We start from the raw sequence: 20,447 nt of genomic DNA on the forward strand, positions 1-20,447 counted from the left end.
GGCCCCGGGAGGGCGGGGAAGGGAAGGGAAAGGGGCGCCCCGCCTGGGGGAGAGGGCTGGAGACGGGCTAAGCCCGGGGATACAAAGAAAGGCCGAGAGTCACCCGCCCTCCCGGGGCTAGCAGGCTGAGGCGGGGTTCGAAGCAAACGACCGCGAACAAACACGACGCAGAGCCCGGAGGAGAGGGGACAGCGCGCGGGCCGGGCTCGGAGCTGGCCGGGGCGGGGCGATCGGGGAGCGGGGCGATCGGGGAGCGACGCTATCGCAGGGGGGCGGGGAAACGGGCCCTTCTCTCGCTCTCATAGGTGGCCTGCGGGTGGGGGCGGGGCTTGCCTGAGCGCGTGGCCCGGGGGCGGGGCTTCGCCGCTCGCGCTCGCTCGGGCTCTCGCGGTGTTTGGCTCGCAGACGCCCTGGTCTTGCTCTTTGCCGCGGCCGGAGCTCGCTCGCTGTATCCGGGCCTGAGGAGGGGCCTTGGCCCCCGGGGAGGGGAGGAGGTGAGTCCGAGGGCCCGAGAGACTGTGTGGGGGAGCTGCGCCGCCCGGAGCTCCCGACGAGGCGGCCCTCGCGCCCGGGCCCCGCTCCCGCCTGTGAGCCGGGTCTAGGCCCCCGCGCTGCGGCTGGGCGGGGAAACTGAGGTCCGCGGGCGGGGCCGCCAGCGCCCCGGCCTTACCGAGGAGGAAACCGAGACACGCTGGCTGTGCGACAGACCCCGGGCAGGTCCCGTCGTCTCCGTGGGCCTCAGTTCCCTTGGCTGAGAAATGGAAGGGATCGTCGCTACCCGACCTCCGGAGGGAGGGAGGGGCCCAGGAAGCGATGTGCGGGAAGCGCTTCCGAAACGGCCGTTAATATCGTGATCGTTATTGTTGTCCCGACGCGAAAGGACCCCAGCTCCTCATGTAATAGAAACGCTATTTAGGGACCCTGGTGGGATTCGAACCCGCGTCTTCTGGCCTCGTTTCCGCACTTTGCGAGGGAGGAGGAGCAGAGGGGCTCAGTGGACCGGCCAAGGCTGTCCCGGAAGTGGGAGCTCTTGGCCTCTGGCAGGACCCTGGCCCCCCCCCCGAGGGCCGACCCGGTTATAAATAAGGTGGGGGAGGGGATTCGGACCCGGGGATCCCCGGGCTTCCAATGCCCGAGCCCCCTGGACCTGGTGGTATGGGGGGCAGAGGAGCCCAGCCTTTGGTGCCCTCCGGCCACTCCCTGACCCTCTCTGATCCACGCTTTTCTCCTCTGTAAAAGGGTGGGGTTGGACCTCAGAGAAGGAGTCTGTGCCCCCGGACCCAGCCCTGGAGCAAGTCAGGGCCACCCTGCTGCTCCTGACCTCACACTCGATGTGTTTGTGTGTATGACGTGTAAATATGTCGACATGTATGTGCATTATATGTGTGTAAATACACATCTGTGTGCATCTGTTGTGTGTGCAGTGTTCAGCTGTTTCAGTTATGTCAACGATTCTTGACCCCACTTGGGTTGTTTAGGGGGGTGTTGTTTATTTGTTTGTTTTTTACAAAGACACTAGAATGGTTTGCCATTTCCTTCTCGGGCTCACTTTTGTGATGAGGAGACTCAGGCAAATAGGGTGAAGTGACTTGCCCAGGGTCACCCAGCTAGTGGCTGTCTGGGGTAGGATTCAAACTCCAGTTTTCCTGATTCCGTCCATCAGAAATCGCAGGGCCCATCCTTATCCCTATGTTTTGTACTGCCTTGTTGTTTTTCTTCTGTACAGTTTAAGCTTGAAGGCAGAGACTGGTTTCATTTTGTAGTCTTTGTACTGTGCTTTGCCAGCCTGAAAGTGCTGTGTTAGTGCTAGTTGTCATCATCATCATCATCGTTGTTATCACCACCCTGCCTCCTGCCTAGAGGTGTCTGATACAGAATGATGGGTGAGTCTAGTTGGGAGATTAGACCAAGATCCTGAAATCTATCATAATGTGGAAAAATGCATTGGAAAACAGCAGTCGAGCTAGGAGGCCAGGGGAGGGAAAGCTTCCCTAAAATTTCCCAGAACTCCAGGATCCTGGCAGGCCATTTAATCTTTCTAAACCTCATTTTGTTTTCTTCCTGAGGCATGAGGATCCACTGAGCTAGTATATGAAAACGGCTTTGCAAACCCCAGAGTACTCTCTAAATGTGCGCCCTTACTGTCCAGGAAGGCTTCCAGGGAAGGTGGCTTTTGGATTGGTGGTGTAGGAATTCAGCAGGCAGAAATGTTGGGAGACCCTTCCAGGCGTTGGAGGCAGCGGGAGCACAGGAAGGAAGCCGGGGACACTGAGGGTCTGCGTTTGGCTGGAGCCTCGTGGAGGGTGACAAGATAGGATGGTGCCAGAATGGGAAGACCCTTGCATGGTCTGGAGGGTGTCAGATATCAGGTCTGCAGGTTCCATTGGAGGGAAGTTGAATCTGAAGTTCCAGAAGGGCTGGGTCCACACAGAGAGCAGAGGTTCGTGGGCATCTTAAAGACCACTGAGGCCAACCCCCTTGGTTCACATGAAGAAACTGAGGCTGAGAGAGGTCACATGATTTACCTGAGGCAGTGTCTTAGGATTTGAACTCAAGCCTGACACTCTGCTGCACTGCACTGTGGCTGCCTTCCTCTAGGCGGTTAGAGGGCAAGATCCCAGCAGTCGTGATTAAGACGGGAGGGGACCAGGGAGGCCACTTGGGAAGATTGCACGCCCCTTACTGGGCTGGAAGAGCCTCCATCAGATCCAGACTGTGTCTGGAAAACAGTCTCCCTCTTCAGCCAAACTGCAAGCAGCCACCAGCCTGTGCTTGCAGACTTCTGAGACTCAAAAAGCCCAGACTGTCTCTAGAGAGCTCAAATCCTGTCATAAAACCCAAAGTTTGTTTCTTTGCCACCTCTGCTCATCGCTTCTAGTTTTTCACCGGGGCTGAAGGGAACAAATCCAGTGCCTTTTTGGGGGTTAACAGCCCTTCAGGTTTCCTTCCCCCCCCCCCCAAAAAAAAGAATAACAAAAACAACTTCTCGGTCCTCAAGGTAATACTTGAAACTGTAGGAGTGACTAAGGTGCCAGGAGAGAGGTGAGCTTAGGAAAGAACTTTGGGGGCCACTCAGGATGGGGTTGGGAAGATTGTAGGAGGGGAGCACAGGAAACTAGGGAGGACTCTGGGAAGGAAAGGCAGGACCCTGGCTTCAAAACCCAACGAAGAGCAAACAAATGGAGGGATAGGGTTATCTTTCATTTAATTCGTCAAGCAGTAATTAAGAGCCAGTTGTTTCCTGGGTAAAAACATCTTTCAGCATGTGTTGTAAGTAGATCGAGGAAGATGATGAGTATTAAAAGGTAGATCTGACAGAGGAAATTGGTGACTTAGAGCTCAAGTATCAGGGAAAGTACAATCTGAAGCCAGTTAGAGGCTGAGGAGAGAGTAGTGAATGAGGAAGTGCAAAGGGTGAGCCACAGCCATTTTTTTCAAGAAATTTGACTAGAGCAGTGGGGTTGGAGTAAAGCAGATGTCAGGAGCCAAGGGAAGGGAGAGGCAGAAGATACCTGGGGGGAGGGGACCAAAGGTCTGGGCAAAGAACAAAATCAAGGGCAGTGAGTGAAGGATTCGCCTTTAGAAGAAGTAAAGGTACCTCTTCCCCTAAATGGGAAGTAAGTAGAATAGGAGATTTCTTCTAAGCCAGGCTTTTCAGAGAAGTCACCTGGCTCCTAGAGGATTGTCACTGAGGAACCTGGGGTGGGGTGAGGCAGAAGTATGAAGTTCCCAAGGGGCACATTTGAGTTCAGATTAGAGAAAAACCATCTGGCACTTTGAGCTGTCCAAAGATAAGATCCTCTCCTTGGCCTGGGGGGGGGGGGGGATATACCCGCTGGGCAAACAGGTTCAGGATGAATTTGGAGGCTTGAGGAAAACAGCAGTTGCCACAGAGAATGATTCAGGGGGTCACTCAGAGCCTAGTGCCAGGGTTATTTTTTGTATCAGGGACATCTAGTGAAGCCTGGGGACCCCGCCCCATCAGAATCATACTTTTAAAAAAATTTATAATTGAAGGCTAAATTTTACTTAAAGTTTAGTGAATATGAAGGTGTGGTTTTTTCCACCACCCAACTGGGGTGATGCACCCTAAATTTATAGTGGATAAAAATCATCTCAGTTGTGTGACTTTTACCAGTGGAGCCAGCCTCTGGGGAGGAGAAATTTATCATTGGGAATTTCCCACGCTTGTCAATTAACAGAGAGGTCCTAAGTAGGAGAGCTTTTAGTGTGGTAGCTAGTGAATTGTCAAAAAGGCAAACTCAGGTCAAGGCTAGGTATGGCGATAAATGAAGCCCAAGGCAGGAAACAAGCATTACTTAAGCACCTACTAGGTGTACATGCACCTGCTGTGTGCCTGGCTCTTTGCTAAGCACTCCACAAATATTATTTCATTTGATTCTCTTACGACAACCTTGGGAGGTGAGTGCTATTATAATCTCCATTTTTACAGTTGGAAACAAGCAGACGGGTTAAATGACTTGCCCAGAGTCACACAGCTAATAATTTCTGATGCTTGGTTTGAACTTCCGTCTTCCTGCTGAATGTTCTGTGCACTGTACCACCTAGCTGCCTAAAACTGCCTTGTATAGCAAAGTACTTCCGAAATAGTCCCTGCAGCTTCCCCGTGTCTGTTCTTTAGTAGATGAAACAGTTCTTTTGAGCCATAACAGTTTGAGATGGGAGTGAGGGGAAGCGGGCAGGATCAAGTGAGCGTTCTTTGGGACCAGGAAAGAAGCCAGTACAGGAGGTGATAAAGGGTTACGAGAAATAATCGAGGGAGAAAAGAGAACTCAGAGGGAGGGACTAGAAAGTAAAGAAGGTGGCCAGTAGGTGGGGAGATGGGAGGTACCTTCCTGTAGGGGAGATACCAGGCAGCTCTCAGCCCAGTGAGATTCAGAAGGAGTTCTTCTTGTGTTCTGTTAGCCGGAAATTTGATCTAAGTGTGTAGCTAATTGGAGGCTGTGTTGGCTTGTGGGCTGAAGGATGGGTTCTCAGCCCGTGCCTCTGGCCTCATCCCAGTTTTGTGTGGCAGGCTTAATCTCTTCTTAGCGCCCCAGGCAGCTCAACCAGATCCTAAATTACCTAGGCATGGAGATCTGTGTGGGTGGAGGGAGTAATCCCTGGGGTGGGGGCAATGGGTAATGTTCATTTTATTTACTTTTTTTTTTTTTACCTTATAGGGAATAAACAAATTCTCCAGAAAGACAGGTCTCTTAACAAAAGAGGAAGCTGGAATTTTGAGGTGTTTGGGAAGTTCTGTGCCAGGTCTCTGTGAGGAGTAAAACCCTGGCTCCAGAAGTGCCCCAAAGGCCGTTGGGGTTTGTTCCCTGTGACTTCCCAGCCCGGCCTCAGGATTCCCAGCCTTCCTCCCTCGCTCACAAAGTACAGAGGTAAGTCCCCTGGATCTCCAGTGGCAAGCTAGCTCTTGGTTTTTCTTACATCCCTTTTCTGACATAACTTACAGAACTTCTCTGAGGGCACGCCATTTGTCTCCTTTCCAAACTGGATTTTAGATCAGATCAGGGCCCTCATCTCATGGACGTGGTTTCCTAAGGAAGGTGGGTGGCTCTTGTAGAATCTGCTTCCCCAGAAATAGATCTGAGTGTGGCCACCCGGCCTGCAGCAGGTTGCTCTGTCTCCAGTTGTCCATGCACCTCCTAGAGTCCTGGCCTTCTTGACTCTGTTTTCCCTGGGGCTTCAGGTCCAGGTAGGAGATTGCCTAGCTCACCTTCCACTTCCTTAGTCTTTCAGGAAATATTTTTTAGGCTTCTACAACTAAGTGAACTCAGCTAGATTATTATGTATTATTTTGGGCCCTGGGGAAGAAGCCTCCTTTCTGGAACATTTGTTTATCCTCTACAATGTAAAAAAAAAAAAGTATAAATAAATGAGCATCCACATTGCCACCTCCCCCTTCGCCTACGGAGCTCCGTCCTCCCACACAGATCTCAACTGTAGGTAATTTAGAGCGAGCATTTATAAAAGTGTTTCAGGTTTGTAAAGTGCTATAATACCTGTGTCATCTCTTTTGAACCTTACAGCGATCCTATTAGGCAGGTGCTGTTATCTCCCCATTTTATAGATAGAGAAACTGAGGTTGAGAGAGGCAGAATGACTTGGCCATTGTCTGAGGTGGGATTTGAACTCAGATCTTCCTGCCTGCAGTCAGATATCATTTAGAGATACTGATATAGATGCAATAGGGTGGCACAGTGGATAGCGTGCTGGCCCTGGAGTCAGGGAGCCTTGATCACTTACTAGCTGTGTGACCCTGGCCAAGTCGCTTCCTCTCTCAGTTTTCTCCAGGGTTATTATAATATCATCAGGTGAGATAACGTTTGTTAGATAAAGCTGCCTGTTGCTTTTACTTCTTGAGGAGATCTTATGTTCTATCCCTGGAAACTCTCCCTTGGACACTGTAACTCTTGCTGATGTTGCCTCCTCTGCCTATTACCATTGACCTAAAGACACCTTGTCTAGAGACTGAGGCTGAATGGCTCTGGGCTAAGAAGCAAGAAGACTTGCTCCCTTCATGAAGCCAGAGCTTTGGTTCTGCTCCTGACCTTCGTCAGTGCTGGAGTATCCATCCCTGATGGCTGATGCCAGCTGGGCTTCTGGGGCGGTCAGCTCTCCTTTTTCCAGGTTTGCTTCATTTAAAAGTCCCTGCACCACCTCCACCCTTCTCCTAGCCCTCTTGGTACTGGTTTATTAGAATCCGGGTTTGCAATTAGAAAAATTCCTCAAACAGTGCATGATGACAGAATGTTCTTCCCCACAAGGTCTGGCAGAATAATCCAATAAAACATTTCACAAGAGAAGTACCCCAAATGAAATGATGCCGCCCATCTGGAGAGCCCTTGGAAGGGCCTGAGCTCCCCTTTGGATTCTCCTCTGCTCCTTCCTCTTCCTCCCCCCTTTCTCCTCCTCTTCCTCTTCCTCCTCCTCCTCCAAAGCTGCTCTTTGTGAAGATCATTATTCAAGAAAACTTACTTTAGAAAACTTACTTTAGGTTTATTGCTTTCTTTTCAGTGTAGTGGAACTAAACTTGCTGCCTCCAAAAGACTGGGAGGCAGCCTACACAATGAAAACACCTGTAAAAGAGGACAGTGGAGACTAGACACAGAACAGTGGCATGCTGGGAATTTGTAGCAGGCCTTGGAGGGCAGTCTGAGTGCTGTTGGCCAAGACTGAGTCAGCCCATTACCTTGAAAACTATGACATTAATTCCAACATTACCCTTTCCTGGAACCAAACATAGGAAGACTTTGGCGTGGGGGTCCTTGTATAAAGCATACAGAGAATGTAGACATGGGAAGTAATCTTCGTGCAAGATGTAGTTGGCGGCCTGGTGGAGTCCAGGGACTTTTCTCCTTCCTTGTGTCATGGGCCCGTTGGGCAGTCTTCTCACCCCCTTCTCTGGAAGGAAGAAGGAAAATATATAGGATTACAAAAGAAATCAGTTATAGTGAAATAATATCCGCGTTCTTATGTCCCCTGAAATCTCTTGTGGGACGCCAGAAGACTGGTCCTGGGGGGAGGAAGACCTAGCTAGGTCCTGGTTGTGTGACCTTAGGCCAGTTACAACTTTTCAGTGCCTCAGGCCACTCTCTAAAACTCTTAAGCTGTGAGTGAGTTGCTGTAGTCTGCAGCTGTGAAAGGAGTCATTCTGCTTAGAGTTTTGAGCATAGATGAAATCACAAGGCTAGAATGGGGGGGGAAGGGGGACAGCTTTTGCAAAAAAGGTCCCCAGGCTGCTTGAAAAGATGGTGCTTGTCTCTAGCTTCTATGAAACCCAAGAACATACAATTAAGTAGGAACGCAGTAAACAGGAAGTGGCAGATCTCTAATCTGGGAGGGAAGACACTGCAAGGGATGTAATTTGGGGTAGAATTTAGTGGTTTCCATTTAATGCAGACTCTTCTGGGCTATCCTGGAAACCTTTGGTCAGAGCATAGAAATGGGAGCTAGGGATCACTAAACTGAGTGAGCAGATTAGTTCTGCTTCTCCCAAACGTACTATAATAGACAATAGCTGATATAGCACTGTACAGCTTGCGAAGTGCTTTACATGCATCATATTATGTAGTTCTCACAGCAGCTGTGAGGCAAGTGCTCTTGTTTGTTAGTCGTGTGACTTAACCCAGGGTCACACAGCTGGTAAGTGTGTCAGCTGCAGGATTCGCATTCAGATGTCCTGACTCCAGTCTAGCAGTCTTCTGGTGTGCTGTTGAGCTGCCAATTTTACCTTGGTATGTTTTACCTCATCTGGAAAATGAGAGAGTTACAGATCCTTTCCAGTTCTAAACTTGTGTGAAATGAGGTTGTTGGGTGGAGGGGGGGAGGGATGGTGGGACAGACCAGGAGAATATATTCCAAGTGTTTTCCATTCTTTCAGTATAGGGATAGAACTTGGAAAATGTAGAATGGGTAATGACATATTGATCAGGACATCTGTCACCCTTCATCCTTCTCTTGAAATAGATATTTTAACCAGTCTTTGCCAAGTGCTGACATTCTTTATTGTGGGAAGTGATAGTTTTCTTTACATCGCAGTCTTAAGAGTACCCAGATTGTCTTTCATGCTAGGTGAGGGGCTGGCCTTTATTTGTGTTTTAAACTCTTTGTTAAGGTAGGGGGTCTGCTTCGAGTGTGGAGAATGTACTGTCCCAAGCTTCAGGGGTTTTGTGCAGTTGTTTTCAGAGATGCTTCTAGGGACCTTTAAGTTTTTAGTTCTTCCAAGGTGGTATGATTAAGGGCGAGGTGTTTACTCCATGCCTGGCCTGGGCTCTGGTCTGTGAATGACCACAAGCACTCTTTTCTGCCTTGGAACTGTGAGGAGGATTTTCTCTTCTCAGGACCGCCACCCAGAACTGTGACCCAGATCCAAGTACAGGCAAAGCAAGAAAATCTTGCCTCAGCACCAGCAGAGATCCCTGCAATCCCTCTCTGATTAGCCACTCGATTCCCCCTCAGTCTGTGGGCCAGAAGCCGCCACCACCCTAGGGCTGGGACCAAGCTCCTCTCTCACCACAGGGTAGACCTTTTCCTACTGACCTTTTAAGTTGTCTTTGGGGTTTATGGGTTGAGAAGTCTGGAAACGGCCACAGCTGCCCATGATTCAGTCCTGTGAGGGCTGCTCCAGGTTCTCTGAGACATATTTTGCCTGCGCGCCTGTGCTGAACTATGTTTCTCTCTCAGCCTGGCGAGATAGACCTTTCCAATCAACCATCCAGGTTGTCTTGGGCTGGAGATTTGTTTCACTCTCTCTTTTTGTGGGTTCTGCTGCTCTAGAATTTGTTTAGAGAGATGCCTTCGTTGTAAGTAGATATTGCTAAGAGTTTCCTTAGAGAAGAAGGTTTTGCTGAGACTGTCATATGACCAGCCAGAAACTACTTCAACTTGACAACATTGTCAGGACATGTATTACCACCTGCCTGGAACTGAATCCAAATAGAACCTGTCCCCACATGATGTTTGTGTCCTCATAGACCCTCTAGGATGAAATACCTAGAAGATATCTCTCCAGTTTGATGAATGAATTAACTTCTTAAATGGAATTGTTTATGGGTGATCACTTTCATTTTCAGGAATGCCTACTAGAAGCCATTTATTTTGATATCATCAGAGAGATCTCTTCACTAAAGATTAGTCAGAGATAGTAAAACCATGTAATCCAGAAAAAGGAGCATGCTTGCCTTCACATTGGAAGTTCCAGGAGGCCATGACTATGCCATGTCCCTTAGATGTGAAGTCAAAGTAGGATATCACCTTGTTTTTGAGGAGGTCGGTTAGATGATACAGTGGATAGTGTGGTAGGCCTGGAGTGAGGAAGACCTGAACTCAGATCCTGCTCAGACGTTTCTTAGCTATGTCACTTTGCCTCTGTTTCCTCAACTATAAAAATGGGGATAGTAATAATACCTGCCTTACACAGTTATTATAAGGATCAAATGAAATAATATTTGTAAAGCACTTAGCATGGGACCTGTTTTTATACCACGTAACACTGAATTTCTCAAGACCGTTTTCCCTCCAACACCAATCTTAGGCTTGTATTGTGATAGAGGCTCAGAAGTCACAGTGATTAGGGGCGCCATTGCCTCCTAAAGCATCAAGAAACCCTGGAGGGGAAAAAAAACCTTTTTAAAGAATGTTTATTGAGCATCACCCTGAGGGTGTCCTCAGAGAGCAGAATGGAAGACTGCACTGGACAGATGAAAGATGGCGTAGGACTGGGTCATCGGAGGGAGTCTTTGATGAAGTCAAAGTTCAGAATGTCACAGTCTGTTGGCATTGCCCACGTCCACCTACTGCAGAGTCAGTCAGGCAACTTGCATTTCCTAAGCACCTGTGTGCCAGGCACTGTGCCAAGTTAGACACCAATAGAGTCACATTTCTGAGAGAAGGAAAACCCAAGGCTATCTGAGCTAACCTGAACCTGGAATGTGGCCAGACTACAACAACTCTGTTGCCGTCTTCGGGTAGCTCCACATCGGGAGAGACATGGAACATCTTTAAGCAAAGGCTAGGTTACCATTCTCAGGGTGTTGTAGTGCAGGATAGGGTCCATGAGAAGGCTGCTCAGGGCCATTCCAATCCAGGAGTGCTGTGAGCTCAGGTGACCAGTGAACAAGGATCCTCATGGGTAAAGATTAGTTTGCTCTCAGTAGGTGTCTGGTGCTTGACGGATTGGGATGGCCAACTGGAATTTGGTTTTCTGAGGTTATGTGTCTAGTTGAGAAGAAACGATAAATAAAAAAGTTAGGGGCAGCTAGGTGAAACGGTGGATGAAGCAATAGCCCTGGAGTCAGGAGAACCTGAATTCAAATCCAGCCTCAGACACTTGACACTTACTAGTTGTATGACCCTGGGCAGGTCACTTAACCCTAATTGCCTCACCAAAAACAGTAAAAAAAAAAAAAAGGGGGCAGCTGGATGGCGCAGAGGATAGAGCTCCGGCCTCGGAATCAGGAGGGCTTGAGTTTTAATCCTCAGACATTTGACATTAGCTGTGTTACCCTGGGCAAGTCACTTAACCCTGATTGCCTCACTCCCCCCCAAAAAAGTTAGTGTAGTAGGGATGGATATATATGCTCATGCATGCCAGTTCCCATTTGGGAGGCAAGAAAGAGGATAGGCTTTGGTTAATGATCAAAGGGAATGGAAAAAGCAGAAGTTGTGTTTGCCATGGAGCTGTATCATGGCCCGCCTGGCACAGAGGCATCAGAGTGATAGCATGGGCACCGAGGCTCTGTCTGTGTATTAGCTTGTGCTCTGCCAGTAGCCGAACAGTGGAGAAATGGGTAACATGCTTTATAGCTAACATTCTCCTATGCCACTCCTCCCAAGTTTGATGCCATGGCCAAGGAGAACCACCCTTTGTTCTTGAGCGTCTGCTCTGCTCCCTAAGCTGACCTCTTCCTCCCCGTCTTTCTTCTGAGCTCTTTGAAATCTACTTTCCCCAAATCCAGGGTGTATGTCACAGAATGCCTGGATTTCCTTGACTTCTCTCTCACAAACTCTAAGAGGCAGTGCTGACTTCCTTCCAGAATTCCAGTCATTTCTACTTTGAAAGCATTGCCCTGGTGCTCTGAAAAAACTGGCAGATGTAACTATTGAGTCACTGGATTTTCTTTAAAAGATACTGTATAATAGAGCAGAAGTGTGGTGAGGACTAGAGAAAAGAAAGGAGCCCAAATTGCAGAAAAAGAACAAGGTGGAGTCTGCAAAATGTTGTCCAGTGAACTTGATCTGTAGTGATGTATTCTGGAGTCTAGTCTATTAAGAGAATGATTTATAAGTGGCTTTAGGAAAAAAAAAAGGTATTTCTTTGTCAGCCTAGCCCAAGGATCTGAATCAAATCATAGATACTAGGCCTCTGGAAACAGAAAGGAGTAAACATTTCTCAGCTGCACCTATCATATTTACAGAAATTGACTTACCATGTATTGTAAGGCAGAAAAACTTCACAGGTGCAGAAAATAGAAATAATAGCCTTTGAAGAAAGGATTAAAAATGAATTGGAGACTAAATAACCTAATCCTAAAAAATCTGTGGGTCAAAGAACATATCAGAGAAACAGAAAGTTTCATCAAAGAAAATGACAACAGTGAGACAATGTACCACACATTGGTACATGTCAGAGCCATGAATTGGTTCAGCCCTGGAAAGCCATTAGGCATCATGATCAAAAAGTCAATAAACTTCATGCCCTTTGGCTCAGTTATGCTGCTAACTAGGCCTATACATACCTCGAGAGATGAGAGAAAAAGATCCATGTGTACAAAAAGTCCTTGTAGCTGCTTTTTTTATTTTGGTGAAGAACTGTAATTAAAAGAGGAGAGGGACAGGACAGTTGGAATGGTTGAGCAAATAATAGTTTGAGTGTTGTGACATATAGTTCTGCTGTAAAAAATTGACAAAAAGGAGGTTTCAAAGAAATTTGGGAAGACTTGCATGAACTGGTGCAGAGTGAAATGAGCAGAACCAGGAGAGCGTTTTATGTAGGAACAACACTATAAAGAAAATTGGCTTGGGGAGGACTTTAGAACTCTGATCAGTGCAGCGACTACCCTGCTTCAGATGACCAAGGATGACGCATGCTACCCACCCCTGAGAGAGGAATGACCCAAGGTGCTAAATGTGACGTGCATTGTTCGACGTGGCAAATATGGGATTTGTTTTATTTGCAGAGCTTATTTGTTAAAAGTGTATGATTGTTTGGTTTTGGTTTTATGGATTTGGTGAGGAAGGGGTGGGGGATGATGCTGACAATAATGTGTGTGCTCCCCCCCAAAAAAGAGAGAGAGAGAGAGGGTCATTTAAGCATGTTTTAAAATATGCAATTGGGAATGTTCAGATGCAACAAAGACAAACAGGATAGTTTTGAAAGTAACGTTCTGGGACAGCTAGGTGGCGTAGTGGTTAGAGCACCAGCCCTGGAATCAGGAGGACCTGAGTTCAAGTCTGGCCTCTAACACTTGACACTTACTAGCTGTGTGACCCTGGGGAAGTCACTTAACCCCAGTTACCTCAAAAAAAAAAGGGAAAATGCAAGTGGGCCAGTAGGATTGTTGGGAGGTGGCGGTGGGGCAGGGGAGGGGGGTAATTAAGAGATGGTTTTAGAAGACTGGAAAAGTGCTTGATTATGAAAAGCTTTAAATGCCAAACAGGACTTTTATATTAGTAGAGATAATAGGAACAACCACTAGAGTTCTTTGAGCAAGGGAGTGACTTGGTTTAGGCCTAAGGTTTAGAAAAATCACCTTAGCGTCTGAGTAGAGCATGGATTAGAGTGGAGATTGGGGAGTGATGAGAGTTCAGGAGACCAGTTAGAAGGCTGTTGAAGGCTATTGCAGTAGTCTTGCTAAGAGGTGATGAGGGCCTGAACCAGGGGTTGCAGTCATGAATGGAAAGAAGGGGATGAATGTAAGAGATGTTACAAAGATAGAAGTGACAGGATTTGTTAACCCATGAGATATGTGGGGTAAATGTAAGTAAAGGGTCCAGGATGACACAGGTTCTGTGCCTGGGTGGCTGGGAGGATAGTGACAACCTCAATAGCAATAGGAAAGTTTGGAAACTAACTGGTAGGTTTTGGGGGGGGATAGGAAGAGAATTTTCTGTTTCAGGCACATTGACTTTGAAATGCCTGTGGGACAGCCAGGTGAGATGTGGAATAAGCAGTTGGAGGTGTGTGAGTGTGGCTTAGAGGAGACACCAACGGTGGCTTTACAGATCTCAGAACCATCTGCATGGAGATAATAACTCAACTCGTGGGAGCTGATGAAATTTTCAAATGATACAGTGTAGAGAAAAAGAGAGGAGACCCAGGAGAAGAGCCTTAGAGGATACTAGTGGGCCTGACGTGGATGAAGACCCACAAAGGAGATTCAGAAGGAATAATTGTGAAGATAAGAGAATTAGAAGAAGAATATCTCAGAGCACACAGTGACCAACAATTTGATAGTCTTCAGAAAAGTCAAGGAAGATAAGGTTTGAGAAAAGTCTATTGGTTTTGGCATAGAAATCATTGATTATTTTTGACAGGGCAGTTTCAGTTGAATTATGAGGTCAGAGGTATTGGAATGGAGTGAAAGAAGAAATGGAGACCTCAGGGACAGACATCTTTATCAAGGAGTTCAGAAGGAGAGATCTAGTATGATTGTATGATATGGTATATAGATGCACTATGATAGCTATTGAGGATAGTTGGGTCAAATGCAGACTTTTTAAAGGTGGAGACGTGGACTTGTTTGTAAGTGATAGAGAAAGATCTAATGTGTGGGGACAGAGTGGAGATAAGAGAAATAATGGGGATGATAATGGAAGCTCTTGTGTTAGAGAAGTTGAAAAGAGTTGATCACAGGTGCATTGGGAGGGGAGGGGTTGCCTTGGCAAGAAGAAGGGCTACCTTCATCTGTTGTTGTTTATCCTTCATTGTTGAAGAGGACCATAACATTGAGAAGGTGATGTCATGACTTGCAAGTGAATTGGATTTAAGTAGTCAGGACTGTGCAAAATCAACAGCCTCTCTCTCTCTCTCCTCCAGATCTGGGTCCAGTGGTAAGATATAGATCAGGAGGACTGGAGATGGCCCCAGTAGCAGTAGGAGACATTGGTCTTTCTAAGCTAAAGTCTTTCCCAGGTCTCAGTTTGTCTGAGGCAACACCCATTCAATGATTTAGGGCAAGAGGAGATTGTGGAGAAAGATGTCTGAATGATGTGAAATGAGAAGAGTGAGCTCTTGGTGAATGAACTGAATTTTTTTCATTGAAGTATGAGGTGAATTATTCAGTTAAGAGAGTGTGTGAGGGGTTGCCATGGAGTGACCTGAAGGAGAGTTGTGAATGCTTCAAACATCCACTGGTGAAAGTGGGATAGTGATTCATGTGTGAAATAGTAGAATGTTTGTCTTGCTTCAGTGAGGGCCCAGTTGAGATGAGATAACATATATATGTAGAGGTGTCAAGAGTTGAGAAATAAGTAAAGAGGAAAGGATGTGGAAGCAGCGAGAATAGGCAGCTTTTCCTAAGTTTGATTGAAAAGGAAGAAAGAGGTGATTATAGCTGGAGGTAATAGTGTGGTCAACTGAGAGTGTTTTACAGCCAGAAGGGAGACCTAGGTAGGGTTGTAAGTATCAGGGATTAAACCAGTAGATCAGGGGAGAGGGAAGAGTAGTAGAGGGAGAGGTTGATTGTGGGATCAGCTGAAGAGAGGAGAGACTCAAAAGTAAAAGTATAGTTATGAGCTTTGTTTTCTTCATCTTCAAAAGGAGGGTTTTGTAGTAGATGATCTTTTATAAGGTCTAACGTTTTATGCGTCTGCCTGTCTGATTTTAGACAGCTCTGATTGTAGCCTTCCTTGATAATGAGGTGAAAACAGCCCTCCTGGAACTTCTATCTATTTTTCAAGATAAGCTCTTTAGAACTGCATAGGAAAAAAAAAGCCTATTTCCTTCGTTAAGTGGAAAGAATACTGGACTTAAAGTCAGAAGTTCCATTTAGTTCGTGTCCAATATTTTATACTTATTAATGGTGTGACTTTGGGCGCATACGTTTTGCTAAAATTGCTAAAGCACCCTGAACCTCAGTTTCCTCAATTTAAGATAGCATGTTACCTCATAAATTGTTTCAATCTGAGTCATTTAATACGCTGTATACTACTAATTTACATTTGTATAGTGCTTTAAGGTTTGAGAAGTAGTTTTCTCACAACAGCCCTGTAAAACATGAGATTGTATTGTTATTTCTACTGCCCTTTAAAGTTTTGAGTTATTTTTCTTGATACATGAGATAGGACAAGGCTCCATGTACAACTAGAGAACAGTGGACATTGACTTTTTTCTTTCTTTCAGATTTGGAGACTAAACCGGAAACCAAGGAGTCCATTTCAAATTTGGCGTTTCTCTGGAAGAACCATCCTGGGAAAGAGTGAGACTTCCCTGTGTCTCCAAATTGGAAGTCAACCAAAGGAAACCTATTTGAAGATAAGAAATAAAGTAGAATCTTCGGTGTAGGGCCAGTCCTTTGTCTATAGCACAAAGTGTCTTTTAGAGACAGTCTCTACAAATGTGATACACAGAAAGAACTCTAGACTATTTAGACAGTTAAAAAAAATACAGCAGAACAAGCTCAAAAATGATATTTTCTAAGTATAACGACTGTGGGAAATCCTTCAGTTATAATTCAGACCTTATTGACTATCATAGTCTAAATACTGAGAAGAAACCTTTTGAATGTGGGAAAGCCTTCCAATGGAGAACTCAGCTTACTCAACATCAGAAAATTCATACTAAAGAGAAACATTACGAATGTGATGAATGTGGAAAGGCCTTCTACAAGAGGACACAGCTTACTCAACATTGGAGAATTCATACTGGAGAGAAACCTTATGAATGCACTGAATGTGGGAAGACTTTTCGACAGAGCGCCCATCTTACTCGCCATCAAAGAATTCATACTGGAGAGAAACCTTATGAATGTAGTGAATGTGGAAGGGCCTTCAATCACAGCTCATCCCTTGCTTCCCATCAGAGAATTCATACTGGGGAGAAACCTTATGAGTGTAACGAATGTGGAAGGGCCTTCAACCACAGTGCATCTCTTGCTGCCCATCAGAGAATACATACTGGAGAGAAACCTTATGAATGTAATGAATGTGGCAAGGCCTTCCGCCAGAGCACAGAACTCACTCGACATCAGAAAGTTCATACGGGAGAGATATATGTGTGTAATGAATGTGGAAAGGCTTTCCACCAGAACTCACAGCTTATTTGCCACCAGAGGATTCATACTGGAGAGAAACCTTATGAATGTCATGAATGTGGGAAAACTTTCAACTACAACTCATCCCTTGCTGCTCATCAGAGAATTCACACAGGAGAGAAACCTCATGCATGTCGTGAATGTGGAAAGGCCTTTTGCAAGAGGACGCATCTTATTCAACATGAGAGAATTCATACTGGAGAGAAACCTTACGAATGTCATGAATGTGGGATGTGTTTCCGTCAGAGTGCCCAGCTTAGTCGCCATCAGAAAATTCATACTGGAGAGAAACCTTTTGAATGTAGTGAATGTGGGAGGTGCTTCCGCTTGAGTGCTGGTCTAACCAGACATCAGAGGCTGCATAATTGAGAGAAACTTTGAGGGAGGCTTGCTCCAGAGCAAACACCTTATTCAACACCAATTCTTAGTAAAGAGAAAAACCTGGTGAATGGAGTGGGGTTTTTACTCCTTTAAAAATTATTGATACATCTTTTCACAGTAGATCTGTCCTGATAATCAATACCTAAATACCTTTACAACATACATTCTCAAAAATTTTTCATTCGTTAACAGGAGAGATTTGTGCTTATATTTTATATATTGTTTTACTAACATTGACTATTGTATTTGACAAGGGTTTTTGTTTTCCTCTGAGTGCTGATTTTATTTACATCATTGAGGCATTTATGTCTGTTGATGCTTTGACTTGGCTTTCCTTGCTCTGCCACTCTTCAAGCACATCTTCCCAAGTTTCTTCCAGTTAATCTTTGTCATCCCTTGTAGCCCAGTAATATTCTGCAATATTTTTATATTAGTTTATTCAGTCATTCCCTGATCACTAGGGATATGTTTTGTTTCCAACTTTTGTTACCACATGTGATGTAGCTCAGAACATGTCTATTCAGATTGGTTCCGTCAGCGTCTTCCTTGAGGATAGCTCCAGTAGTGGAATCTGTGGGTTAAAGAAGTATTAGCAGTTTGGTAAGTTTTCTTACTAACTCCTCATTATTTTCTGGAGGGGTCGAGCTCATTGACAATTCCACGAAATGTGCTTGTCGTCTTGTAACCTCTCCAACACTAAGTTCGTTGCCCCATCTTTTCTAATTTGATACATGAAAGGCAGTTTTTTTAAGTAGTTTTCGTTTCAGTTTGTCTGATTACAAGAGTCTCTTGAACATTTTTTCAAATACTTGAGCATTTGTATTTCTTTTGAAAGTTTTCATATGCCCTGACCACTTGTCTTTTGGGAACAAGTGTTAACCTACGAACATATGGCAGTTGCCTTTTGGTTTTAAATGTTAGACTGTTCTTAGAGATATTTAATGCAAAGACTTTTCACCCATAATCTTTTCTTTTGAGTCTAGCTACATTTTTATTTATGCAAAAACTTTTAAATTTTATATAATCATAATTGTGTTTTTTCTTTTGTGACCTATCCTGTGAGTGATTAATAATTTCCCTCTTTCCGTAGTTGTAAAATAAGTAGGCTTCAATTCTCCTTTAGTTTAGGTTAGGGTTTGTTTTTTTTTAATGATGTGACTTTTTTATGTTTGGGTCATGTCCATTGGGAATTTTTTGTGAAATTTGACATAACATGCCCATCTAAACTTTGTTTTAAACCATACTACTTTGTGTTTTTCCCTGTATCTCTTCACATAGTTCCTTTCCCAGTAGTTTATGTACTTTTTAGTTTACCAAATTCTACTATGTACATTTATTCCTAAGTCCGACTTATCTACTCTGTCTCATTATCTGCTTTTCTATGTTTTGTGCAGTACCAGATTGTTTTAAGAATTACTGCTTTGATATGGACATGGATTCTTTGTATATTTACTTTATATACTTTGAGATTTGGTATTACCACTCTTCCTTTAATCCTATTTTTTTTCATTTGTGTTCCTTTTCACAATGATTACATTTATAAAATTTCTTTCTCCACTATGAATAGATATTGATATTATGGTTTTCATAGAGAAGCTTAGAGGCTGGATGAAAAAAAATATTAATAATCAAAAGAACCAATAACTTCAATAAAGTAGCTGGATACAAAAGAAATTCATTGAACTCATCAGCTTTTTCATATGTTAATAAAAGTTAGGAGAAGAGATTGGAAGAGGAATTCTATTTAAGATCAAATAAGTAGGGATTGACCTATAAAGACACACACAGGACTTATAAAAATTGAACTACAAGACTGTTTACAGAAATAAAAGATCTCATGATTGCAGAGAAATTCAATGTTCTTGGATAGACTGTGCCGCTATAATAGTAGTGAAGTAATAGCCAAATTTCAAAGTTGGTGACATACCATGCTACTTAAGGGATACTTTTACAGTTAGACAAAATTCATTTGTAAGACAAAAAGTCAAGAATACCAAGGAATATCTGGAAAATAATAAAAAGTAGTGTTGGGGGTAATGATGCCATTTAGGAAAATTCATTGGCACCTGCACTGAAATTGAACTCTGGAAATTGACAGACGTCTTTGGTGACATTTCTATCTAGAAGAACCTTCCTGTACCGTAGACTGAAAGGTGAATTATGATGAACTTCATGATTTGTTTCCTAGAAACATGAATGCAGATTGGATGATACCTGGACCTTTGGAGAACTTACACAACATGGGTTTCTGAACGAGAATGAGTGAGTGGTTGGAGGATCTTGCTCGTTGATTTAATGATTTTGATCTATTTCCTTCTCCTCTATATTGGTTCATCCTGTGTTATACTCCTGTTTCACTGTAGCTCTTGTTATGTCCTATTGATTTTTTTTGGCTTAATGGTTATATCTTAGAGTGTGAGATTAGAATTCAGAGGACTTGACCTGGAATTCTAAATCTATAATTCCCGGTAAGACCTTGGGAAGTCACAGAACCAGTCTGTGCCTCATTTTGTTCATTTGTATAATGAAGAGTTTGGGTTACATAACCTAGAAGTTTCTTTCTAACTGTAAGTCTATGACCCTGTGAAAGAGATATGGGGCTGGAAACAGAAGAGGAGAAAAGTGGTGAAAACTTTAGATATATTAAAAAGTTGAGTAAGGACAAAGGTGCATCATCTACTAATTAATCACATGCTCTTCTCTAGCTTTGGACCGACTAGGTGCTAGCTAATGTTGATCTAGAGATATATTTCACCAAGTTCATATAGTTAGTTTGCTGTTTATGAAAATGATTGAAACATCAACCCCACTGTGTAGAGTAGAATGCATTGGGCCAGGTTACATCTTATGATTTGCTTATGCCCCTATTTCACATTGGAATGAGGCATTCTGTCCCACCTACTATGAGGTTAGCAATAGTCTCTCTAACAAGAGAGAGCCAGGTTGGTGCTAGAAATTACTAATGTGACAAACCCCCCACTCAAAATGGGTTCTAGCAGCAGGCTGCTTATAGCAGTACATAGAGAAGACATTTCGAAGCTCCAGTGTTGTTCTGAGTAGCACATCTGAATACTCGCTGTCATCTGGGGGCTTCATGGTAGCAGTGAGAAGAGTTGCAGAAGTGGCCGAAGGATGATGGTGGTTGGATTTTTCTTGGTAGAACTAATTGTTTTCCCTCACTTGAAAGGGGCATTTCCTCACCCACCCAAAATGTAGGTAACCACAAATCTCTAATACCCTTTGCCTAGTATTAAGATAAATGGAATGGCATGACAATTCAGGATCTCAAGTTTACCA

General features: G+C 44.6%; 1 protein-coding gene across 2 annotated transcripts; it reads left to right on the plus strand.

Moving 5' to 3' along the window:
- Positions 1–387: 387 nt before the first annotated feature.
- On the plus strand, positions 388–19,642 carry LOC110202532 (uncharacterized). Of its 2 annotated transcripts, XM_020978737.2 has the most exons (3): positions 388–494; positions 5,184–5,393; positions 15,860–19,642. In XM_020978737.2, the coding sequence occupies exon 3, from the start codon at positions 16,143–16,145 to the stop codon at positions 17,136–17,138; it is 996 nt and encodes a 331-aa protein (XP_020834396.1). In that variant the 5' UTR covers positions 388–494; positions 5,184–5,393; positions 15,860–16,142; the 3' UTR covers positions 17,139–19,642. The 2 variants fall into 2 exon arrangements, with proteins under 2 accessions (XP_020834396.1, XP_020834398.1); XM_020978739.2 differs by lacking the exon at positions 5,184–5,393.
- Positions 19,643–20,447: the final 805 nt, after the last annotated feature.

The sequence above is a fragment of the Phascolarctos cinereus genome, unplaced genomic scaffold (genome assembly GCF_003287225.1).
Source record: "Phascolarctos cinereus isolate Bilbo 61053 unplaced genomic scaffold, phaCin_HiC Scaffold_4;HRSCAF=312, whole genome shotgun sequence".
Lineage (NCBI taxonomy): Eukaryota > Metazoa > Chordata > Mammalia > Diprotodontia > Phascolarctidae > Phascolarctos > Phascolarctos cinereus.